Consider the following 11,320-nt stretch of genomic DNA (forward strand, 5'->3'; position numbering starts at 1 on the left):
ATACAAAATAAACTATAAAATATAAATTTAGAGTTCTGTTAGTCTTATCCCTTCTAATTTTAAAAGTTCTCCCAATGGAGTCAATGAAATTGTAATAGATAAGCATGATATCGGGGGTGGGAGGGCAGTACATGGGGGGAGGGGGGTTGTCACTTTGTGAGGGGTGAAAAGGATAACTATTGCATTGTTTTGTACACCTGAAACTACTAATAAAAAATAAATAAAAGTTGTCCCAATTACCATCATAAAACAACGGAAGTATAAAACTTTTTATCAAAATTATTTCCTTTAGAAATGTATCATAATAAAAACAATACGCAAGCCTACTTTTACATAATGCTAGGCCACCAGCAAGATTTAAGAAAACAGGTCATTATTACTCTCATATGCTTAAGACTACAAAAATGACATAAAAATAATATTCTAAATTGATACCAAAAAATACTTTTCTAATGACTGTTTATACTAAAAATCTTTCAAAACCGATATAATTCACAATAATCTTACCAGGTTTACGCCACGGTTTATCTTCAAAAGAATCCAAATCTACCTCCAAGAGTGGAACTCCATTAATGTTTCCAGGTGCATCAAGGTCTACCCCTTTGACTTTGGTTCCTATTTTATAAAATTACAAAATGGTGAAGGAGCTATGTTAGCAAGAAGCTAAGAGATAACCCAGATAAACAGGGCAGCACACTGACACCTTTTTTCTATTACTAGTGCTAAACATGGCAACTGTTTGAAACAAAGCACTAGAGCAATGTTTACTATAAATAAAAGGTGAGATCAAACTTCATGGTGTAGCTATAAGATAAAATGGATAGAGATTAGGAACTTATTATTTATAATAAAGAATTCCTTAACCAATAGGAAGTTGCTTTCATGTTTCAAATCACTATTTTTGTACAGTCTGTGAGCTAAGGAAGGTTTTTACCTTTTTAATGGATTATAAAACAAGTAAAAAAAAAAAAATAACCATGACAGAAACTCTATGTGGCCCACACAGCCTAAAATATTTATCCTCTAGCCCTTACAGAAAAAGCTTGTCTATCTTTGTGATATGTGGTCAAAACTGGTGTTTTTAATTGAGCTGTAATAGCTATTACAATCAATTTATGACCTTTTCAGATACATGCCTTATTTTCCTATTGATGCAGCAGCAAATAAAAATTTTACCTGTAGTTCCATAAACTCTTCCTCCTGTCTTAATGTTAAGATTTACAGGGGCTGTACCATAACTCCTAAAAACAAATAAAAATTATCCTGAGGAACTTAAAATAAAACCAGCAATATATTCAGTGTGTACAAATAAATTATACACCCATATAGTAACTGGGTAGACTGACACTGGCTCAGACATTTTAGAAAATGTTGTCATCTAATTTTAAAAGTCTGTCACTTACTCACTAAAAGGTAAAAAGAAATATTTTTTATAAGTCTGATTCTATGGGTGCCTAAAGGAACTTTAAATAAATACATGAAAAATATTTATTTTAACTTGCTCCTCTCACATTACCTATACATGGTAATACACCATTATGTACTCAATTAACTGCTCTAAAACCTTCTAAGTAATTGAGTCCTTTATCTCCCTCTCCATCCATAACCAACCAACTTACCATGTTACTTCTACGAATTACTCACTCAAATATACCTTATTTACTTACCCATCCCGTTACTACAGCTGCTGGCTTAGTTTGGATTATCTCATTTGGATAATCACTTCAAATCTAATAACTTATTTGTATCTAGTCCATCTCAACTACTGCAGCTAGTTATCTTTCAAATAATCTGACTTGCCTAAAAACCTTGAAAGGCTCCATGATGACAGAGCAGATACATCCCAGCTCCCTCAGGTGTTGCGACCATCCTTTCTCATTTGCCTTATCCACCAGCCATGTGGTTCCTTTAAGCCATGCTTCCACTACATCTAAGTAGTATCCTTGCCTAAATCATCAGTCCTCTTCCTTCTCTCAAGAATTATGCAAACAAATTCAAGTATTACCTCTTTTAGGATCTCAAACCCTACAGGCTTTTAGCAACTCTCCTCTCAAAAGCTTTCAAATCACTTTGTACATGTTTCTATTCTAGCACTTAAACTGCACTGAAAGTATTTGCTCACATGTCTGTCTTCCTCACTACTTCTGATAAATAAGGACTATTATGTTATTTTTCATATTACGATGAATTAGTACAGTACCAATCAAACTGTCTTTAAAAAGTGTTTACCAAATGGATGAATCTCAAAGCTATAGCTAGAAACAAGTACCCTATACAAGATAAATTATTTACTCTAAGATGTGCTCTTCTTACCTTATTTACAGAAAAAATGAACTTTGTAACAAAAGTTATTACCTAAAAAATGCTATTTTGTACTTTCTAACAGCTAACAATAAATTATTATTGTTCATTGAACACAATTTGCTCTTTAAATGTGCTTGTGAAAATAGTGTGCACAAAGTAAATATTCACCAAATTTTATTTTCTCACTGTCTTTCAGTTTTCAAAGACTATATCTTAAGATATCAAAGTCAAATGAGTTTTATACCCTTCAGAAAGACCTGTAACTTACTTTGAAATGCATTAAGAATACATTAAAAAAAGATGGATTGATGAACGGGTAAACGCATATGAATGGATAAAGCAAACATAGCAGAATGTATAACCTAGGTAACAGGTAACTGGGTGTTTACACATCAATTCCTTCAACTTTTTTTGAATATTTGAAAATTTTCATAATCAAATATTGAGGAAAAAACAAAGACAATTGTTTTGAACATGTAGCCTACTTAGTCAATAAACATTTACTGAATACTTTCTATATGTAAGGCAATATAAGGAAGAGAAAAATTCATAAACCATGGTTTCTACTCTTAAGGAATTTAGAGTCTAAATGTGATAAACATGTACAAACATAACTAGAGTTATGAAACTAGAAACTGCTCTAAGAAATGAAGTTCAGATAAAGTACTATGGGAGTCTATGTGCATTTAATAATTGCATGCAATTCCTACCAAAAAATTGGTTGTATTAATAAATCACCATGTTTTAATTGTTCTGTATTTACAAATACAATTTTATAACAGTATTTACTAAATATGCAATGACTGTTATAGTGTTATATTAAAGTGTTCCTTTTGCATAAAGCAGATGGTAAAAGTCTATTAGCATAAAGGTCTATTAGCATTATATTATAAGCCCAACACTAATTATTTACTTTAAGTGGGATGAGAAAATCAAGAGTTATCTACCCTTAACACGATTTAGTCTCTTCTCAACCCTGCTCCCTAAAAAGCTGGGTTTTAAAATTACACAGACAGTTGTTGTTACAATGACTGCAAAACTGACTATGACAATAACTAAATTACCTTTAAGCTTCTGGATATAAACTTTTGAAAAAAATGGCTCTACTGAAGAAATAAAATGTTCAAAAGTGCTTATGTCTATATTAGTTGATTCCAGATAAGGCTGTTTAATGAATTACAATACATAGTACAATTAATGAAAAGTTTATTTTATGTTCCCAATGCACAAGTACATTATACGTCCAATGTGAATAATACAGAACTCTTATTCTAACACTGTAACAAAATCACCATCTTTAATATATTCCCTTCCAATATTGCTGTAAGATTCTTTATGTGCTCAGTGGGTCAATGACAGTCCATTCACTTGATTCAGTTTTACCGACTATAAAACGAGACAACATATTAGCCTAAAAAGTCTACAGGACAATTAACAGCTTGAAAAATATACTATGAAGAGCAAAACGAAATACTTTTTTGACATTTTTATTGGACAAAAAAATTAAAAACCTAAACTAAGGTTTGGATAATAAAATCGAAGAAAAATACAGATGCAAATAGCAATTTAGGGTTTTCTAATTTTAACTAAAGAATTTGTTGTATTCAATTCATTTATAAAAAGACTTTAATTTTAGGAATCAAAAAACTACTGCTTCCATGTAATTTAACCTAATTATCTTTAGGAAACAAATGGTGAACTCCCTGATCATGAGCTGTAACTGACATATAACATTGTATTACTTCTAGGAGTATAACATAATGATTTCATATGTTTAATTGCAAACTGATTACAGTAAGTTAACATACATCGCCACATATAATACAAATATTTGTTTTTCTTATGATGAGAACTTTTAAGATCGAACTTTTAGCAACTAATGGTGAAATTTTAAAGAGTTCTTTTATATCATGGTAAAATGGAAAAATGTAAAAACAATGAAATCAACCACTAATGGTGTGATATAGGCACACTACTTTTGACTCAGTCACACAATTGTTACTTAAAAATAACTTACCCATACTGTGGTGCTCCTGTTTTAATGTCTCCTATAGTGACATGAACATCATCCTCATCATCATCACTGTCACTATCACTATCATCTTCAGTCTCGGTCACTTTCTATACCAACATAAACAATTATAAGATACATTCAATTATCTATTTCAACATCTAATATGAATAACTGAAGTAATCATTTTGTGTTTAAGCTAGTTTTACAGAAAAAGTTATGAGCTCATAGCACTGGTACTCATTTCAACTCATTTATAACTTTGATGTTTTACATGATAAAAAGGGATAAGAGTGTGAAATAAAACTTTTTTTACTATCACTTTTTGTAAATAACACCTCGTGTTTTTTTCTAGTATTTATAACTGCTCCTCTTGTGAAAAGGATCTAAGGCAATTTAATAAGATATCCAAAAGATAAAATTATCAAAAATAATTATTTGAGAAATTCTTAGTAAAAAGAATATGAAGTTAAGAGGAAAACAACTAATTTTAAAGAGTCACAATGTCATGGCTAATAAGCACCAAATAGTTAAAGAAGCATCCTTGGCATTCATTAACACCTACAAGAGGCCCTGCATGCAAATGGCTGAGAGAATACTTTGGTTCCAGGAGTAAAAAGTGGGGCTATTTACAAAGGTTTTGTTTTGGCTATAAAAGGCTATCTTGTGCTTAGTCACATAATAGAAAATAAAAAGTCAACCACCTAGGCAAAATATTTTTTACATACAAATTCAAACACCCAGAACAACAATCTTTTTTTTTCTTACAGAATTAGAATGTTAAAATAGTCATAGAACTAATGATACTTTTAAACACTCCCCTTCCCCCAAAGCATTTACTTTTAGCAGGCATGAGGTCAGATACTATTACTTATATATTTTTTAAAAATTGCTAAAAAATTATGCCAATAAAACTTGGGTTTCAGGACTCAGATGTTTGAAGATCAGGCTCGCTATGATCTATTTAGGAGATCTACCGCCATTAAGTTCCTTGAAAGAAACATCAAGCCTTTGCACATATCCTATTTCATCTGAAATCTCTTCCCACTACTTTTCCTCTTTGTTATACTTTTGATGGCACCAGATGAGGTAAGACATACAAGAGGGGACCTAATCAGGCAGGATATTGAAAGTCATATTCAAGTTTGGCTTTCTTCCTAAGTGAACACAAAACTATTGATAAAAATTTCAAGCAAATAACTAGATTTCAAGCCTTATGTTACCGGTTTAGGTACGCCATTTTCAGCAGTTTCTTCTTCAATTCCAGATGGAGGATTAGCACTAAAAACAACAAAAATAATATATATGCCTAGTATTACTTTTCAGAAGTACAGATAAGAGTATACTGGTATTTTTAAGCTATGTCTGATAGTTTCCTAAAATTACTGTCTCCACTAGATGGTAAGAAAGTGGATAGTGAAAACTACTTGTCGAATTCCACTATTCCCAATGCCTTGCATAAAACATGTATGCAACATTGGAAGCAGAATGGAACTGCTTCAAAATTTGTTAATGATGTCAAATTTACAACTCGATGGTAGAGTATAATTTGAGTTGTTTTACATTTTTAAAATATATATCACACACAACTTTACTTATCCTAAATCTTTATTGAACATCCACCATATGCCAGGTACTGCTGTAATTACCAAGGACTATGTAAGTTTCCTCTTTTCAGATTTGTGGTATAATCACGTTAATTCTTTTAGTATTCAGTTAACATACATTCATCTTCCTGACTTTGTTTCATCAATCTTATAGGATGTATGTTCTTTGTTGCATAAAAAATAAATTTTAAGATTAAAAAAAAGTTTACCTTCATTTAAGACTACCTTCCAATTTGATACTAATGGCATCCCCAGACCTAATTTTGATGCATTAAAAAAACGAATTACTTTTATAAGGCCAGTTAATACCTGAATTTGTCATTATAAAATTATAACAAAATTAATATATAACACCCTCATATGTCATATTCAAGTATATGGCAATTAAGTATCAAATAAAACTTCTAGTACTACAGTGTCATCGATTTCTTGTATTTTTAATAATTATAATTTCCATAATGGGAATTAACCATTAGCCTCATTTTATAGATAAGGAAATACAACTACAAAGCAACTAACAAATATTTAGTAACATGTCTTTAAAAAAAAGTCCAGATGTTGATATAGTTCAAAGATCTTCTCATTCGCTATCTTCTAACTTCGCTTTCTGTAAAGCTGTTTTTATATAAATCAATTTAATTTCTACAATGGTATTTTACAACACAATCTTCAAGTAAAGTAAAATGAAGGATATCTGTTGGGCCGGCCGAGTGGCGCATTGGTTAAGAGCTGACTTGGGACGCCAGCTCTGAGCAGCAGGACCCCAGTTCGGATACCACATGGGGGCCAGTGACACTGCCCTCTACAGCTAAGATGGTGAACGGCAGCTCGACCTGGAGCTGGGCTGCCGTGAGTCACCTGCGACTGCGTAGGCTGCAGTCCCTGCTGCAGTGGGCTGCCATGAGCTACCGTGTGTGGCCGGCAGCCAGCGTGAGCGGCCGGCAGCCGGTGTGAGCTGCCAAGAGCTGCCAAGAGCCGCCGTGAGCGGCCGTCCAGAGGCCGGCAACCGATCTGCCTCACCCGCGAAGAGCGCAATGATGATACCAACATGGGCCAGTGAAGCAACGTCCTCCACAACTAGACTGAAGAACAAAAGGAAAGCAACTTGTCTGTTCCCCTTCCCCCAGTTCCCCAGCGCTGTTCCTCTCCCCCAATTCCCCAATAAAATCTTTAAAAAAAACAAAACTGATAACTGTTAAATTTTCATTGTTCTACTGCTTGACCCAAGAAAAAAATATACAACTGTATTATTTCAGTACATTTACTTCCTGCTTAAATAAGATTCTAGGTAGCCAGAAACAAGTTCAGCTTGGTTTTTATGTCAAAAAAATAGTAAGGTCAGCCAAAACCTAGACAGATAAAACATGAGAGAATTGAAGATAGTATAATGTGATGGTTAAGAACAGAGGTTTTAACAATGAACCAGTCACAAAAACATTGGAGAAAACTTGAATAGCAAGGGCTCAGCTAAGTTAGGGCAATGCAATGATGTACACAAGATGGATACTAGAATGCAGGTGTGGTGAAATACTCTTCCCCAATAGACTTTTAAAAGTTTAATTCTCTATCACCATTAAAACACTGAAAACATGGTGAAATTATAAACTTTTTCTAGAAAAATATTATTTTAAGGGTAGATATTTTCCCTAGGATGAAATAAACTTAATAGCTTTCCAAATAAAGTTTTAATAGGAATATAGACATTTTGACAGTGATGCTCAGAAAAGGTAGATGGCGTCTGTCCAATAAATTTAATCAAGCTATATATTGAGGAGTTAAAATAAAAGAATGTTCAATCAGAAAATAAGCTTCAATTACATCTTATCAATTAATTTCTTAGCCAACTGAAAAACAGGGCATGAAGAAATACTTAATTACTTTTGTAACTATAAATTACAAAAATCTTCACTTTGTGGTTGAGATTAGCATTAGAAACTGTACTGAATACATACATTTCAAAACAAGATGATAAAATCAGATATAGCAATGAGTTAAAAAAATATCTTCCAATTTGGGGATAGTTTTAAGTGAGGAAGAATAATTTCAGCACCACCTAAGTTAAATACCTATTTTCACTTCTCAATTCTTCCTTCCATTCACTTGTTTTTAAGTAACAGCTTCGAGATTAATTCATATAACACACAATCCACTCATTTGAAGTGTACAGCTCAAGGGTTTTTAGTATGTTTACAAAATTGTGCAATCATCACAACTAATTCCAGAGTATTTTCATCACCCCAAAAAGAAACCTTGTATGTATTAGTAGTCACTCCCCATTTTGTCCTGTAACCAGTCCTGGCAACCACTATTTTCTCTCTATGAATTTACCTATTCTGTCCATTTAATACAGAAGCATATAATGCGTAGACCTTTGTGACTGGCTTCTTCCACTTAGCATGTTTTCAAAGTTCACTCATGCTGTACCACACGAATACTTCATTCCTTTTACTGCCAAATAGTATATTCCACTGTATAAATATATTACATTTTATCTATCCCTTCATTATTTGGTGGACACGGGTTATTTCCACTTTTTGGCTATTGTGAATAATGCTGCTATGAGCATTCATGTACAGCAGGTGCTCAAATACTATCCTTTCGTTCAACAGTTTTGTTATGTTGATGAGATGCTGTAGGACCATAACTTGTTCGTATCAGTGGTAAAACTGGTCTCCTTATAGGTAGTTTCACTTAAATTCACAGAATCTATCAACGAAGTTAAATGAGGACTTACTATACAAGTTTTTGTGTGGTTCTATGTTTTCATTTCTCTTAAGGTATACACCTAGGAGTGGAATTCCTGGATCATATGGTAACTCTATATTTACCCTTTTAAGAAACTGCCAGGTTTTTTTCAAAGCAGCTGCATCATTTTACAACCCCACCATCAGTGTATGAGGGTTCCAATTTCGCCATATCCTCACTAACACCTGTTACTGCCCTTTTTATTACAGCCAAATATTTTAAACCCAAATATTCTTTAAAAGCTGGTTTTTTTAACCACCTCTTCCCCATTATACAACACTAAAGCATCTGGTCAGAGTAATGTCTGCATATCCATGGACTTGTGTGAGCTGTTTTGAAATTTAGAATAAGTTTCTGGTTCCTTGTACATGTTCTGTAAACAATACTCATACCTTTCTAGTAATCTAATGAAAGGAATCAATGTTATAATAAATTCATTAATACCAGTTTGAATTTAAATAAATACAAAATGTTGAAATTATAACCAAAGTGCATTATACATACCATCAGAAATATTAATAAATTGTGAAAGCAGCAAGAGATTATTTTTAAAACTTTTAAGTTAAAAAAAATTTTTGGTAGCTTAATGGTTACATTGCATACTCCTCTATTGAGCTCACTTGGTTTAAGATTAAGTCCTGAAATAGGAAAAAACTCCAATGGATTCACTGTCTTCTAACCTTTATTCAAAATGCTGTAATCAAATCAATGATTGTAATGAAATAATTATGACAATGTGTTGCTAGAATCACTGTTTCACACAACCTGTGTTAAGTATCAACAAGAAATTTCACTAACCTGGCATTTTCTTCTTCGGGCCTTTCAACTTCATTTTCATCTACCAAAAAGAATACATAAATAAATAAATACAATTAACGAACAAACTACTCTTAAAGAAACCAGTATTATGAAAATCTGAAGTGATCATCACAAGCACTAACCTAGGTCCTTTGCCAAATCACTGTGCACATGCACGTCCCATGGGCCTATAAGCACATCCAAAGTTAGATCACCTTATAATGACTTAACAAGATATGTCTTATGAAAAATAAAAATAAAATCAGACTTTACTTCTATAAAAATAAACTTAAAAGGTATTAAAGACTTCTAGATCTTTGTAAAAGAAACCCTACACATTTTCATTTAAAAGAGTATTACTAATGCTAAATCTTTCCACTAAAGATACTTAATTTACTTTACAGGTTAATGAAAATCAAAGTTTGTCAGTCACATCAAAGAGCAGCACGTTGGCCAACCGTGTACTTTTACTACACTATTCTAAAGACAATCAAGAATATACATTTTAGACAAAGAACAAATATTAACTTTCAAATCTAATATCGGTTAACAGGCAAGAAGGGACTACGACTTAATAAAAGTTAATAAAAACAACAGATGTTTAAAAATGTCCCTTTCAAAAAGTACAAGATGCACAAATTTATTTCGAGAAAAGAAACACATGAGATGATAGTGAACACTATAAGCCTAAGGGACATGTGGTACTTCTATGATGTGGTTTATAAAGAGCAGTCTCTTAAATAAGAAAAACTTCACCTTAATACAGTAGACATTCGGGGTTTTCTTTATGGGCCATAATGTATTCCATTTCTTTCTCTCTCTTTTAATTAATTATTTTTAAAGCACGACTTTCAGACAAGGAGGTACCCTTGCAGGTGCATTCCATACAAACTGACCATCAAGAAACAAGACGTTAGTTTTACGGCATCGACTTTATTTAGCTATTATCACAGAAGGACTGTTTCTGAAAAAAGCGACAGGAAGGGCATCCTACAGCCAAAGGGATAACGACTCGATCGATAATGGAAAACAGGGGTCAAGAGCGCGAAGGCGAGAAGCCCCGGTAGGGAGGGGGGCGAGACCGGGAGCATGGCCCCACGATCCCGGTCGGATCCCCACTGCCGCGGCGTGGGTTGAGTGCTGGGAGCTGCTGGCAAGGCGAGAGGACGCCGAGGGGGCGGGGAGACGCGCACACCGCGCTCAGCCTGACTTAGGCCGGACAAGGTTCCCTACGAGAGGCCCCGGGCGGCAGCGTGAGAGGCCTGGGACGCCGATCGTGTGTGGGCCGGGAGGGGAGGCCTGAGAGAACCCGGGAGAGACAGAAAGGACAGGAAGTTCCGTACCGCCATAGAGCCACTCTTCCTCCTCATCCCCTCCGGTCCCGCCGCTCAGCTCCGACACTAGGCGGTCGACCTCGCCGGCCGACATGGCCGCCCCGAGCACAACTTAAAGGCGGCGGTCAACAGCCCCCTCCAACCCCTTCCCCAACCTCGCTGCCCGACGGTGCGAGAGGGGCACAAACCACCCGGCGAGCGAAGAAAGGCTGAAACTCAAATCCACTGGAGGCGGCCACGGCGGGGGAGGCGGCAAAGAAGTCTCGGACGCTGACCCGCCTGCGCATGCGCAGCAGCAGCCAAGCGGCGCGAGGTCTCTAGGTGAATTCGCTTCCGCAGAGGCGGTCAGCTGGGCCTCCTTGCGCGTGCGCACCGTAGTTGGCCCCGCCCCTATGGAATCCCGCCTCGCCCTTTTAGCGTTGATTTCTCCCGTGGCTTCCTGCGAAAACTAGGGTTCCCCTCCCCCAGCCGTCTTCTAATAACTGGTATTGCCTTTGCTTGCGAGTTCTGCATTGTTCACT

General features: G+C 35.1%; 1 protein-coding gene across 13 annotated transcripts in view; it reads right to left on the bottom strand.

Annotated features, from left to right (window-relative positions):
* Positions 1 to 11,099, bottom strand: part of FIP1L1 (factor interacting with PAPOLA and CPSF1) — a 65,981-nt gene extending 54,882 nt beyond the window's left edge. For 10 of the 13 annotated variants that reach the window (XM_019640809.1, XM_019640819.1, XM_019640815.1 and 7 more), the window contains exons 1-7: positions 10,809 to 11,099; positions 9,609 to 9,653; positions 9,466 to 9,505; positions 5,539 to 5,596; positions 4,322 to 4,425; positions 1,177 to 1,241; positions 508 to 615 (exon numbers count right to left, since the gene is read on the bottom strand). In XM_019640809.1, the coding sequence (XP_019496354.1) occupies positions 508 to 615; positions 1,177 to 1,241; positions 4,322 to 4,425; positions 5,539 to 5,596; positions 9,466 to 9,505; positions 9,609 to 9,653; positions 10,809 to 10,893 (505 nt within the window). In that variant the 5' untranslated portion in view covers positions 10,894 to 11,099. The remainder of the gene's footprint in view (positions 1 to 507; positions 616 to 1,176; positions 1,242 to 4,321; positions 4,426 to 5,538; positions 5,597 to 9,465; positions 9,506 to 9,608; positions 9,654 to 10,808) is intronic. The other 3 variants (XM_019640821.1, XM_019640820.1, XM_019640812.1) reach the window with 1 other exon arrangement.
* Positions 11,100 to 11,320: the final 221 nt, after the last annotated feature.

The sequence above is a fragment of the Hipposideros armiger genome, unplaced genomic scaffold (genome assembly GCF_001890085.2).
Source record: "Hipposideros armiger isolate ML-2016 unplaced genomic scaffold, ASM189008v1 scaffold_53, whole genome shotgun sequence".
Classification (NCBI taxonomy): domain Eukaryota; kingdom Metazoa; phylum Chordata; class Mammalia; order Chiroptera; family Hipposideridae; genus Hipposideros; species Hipposideros armiger.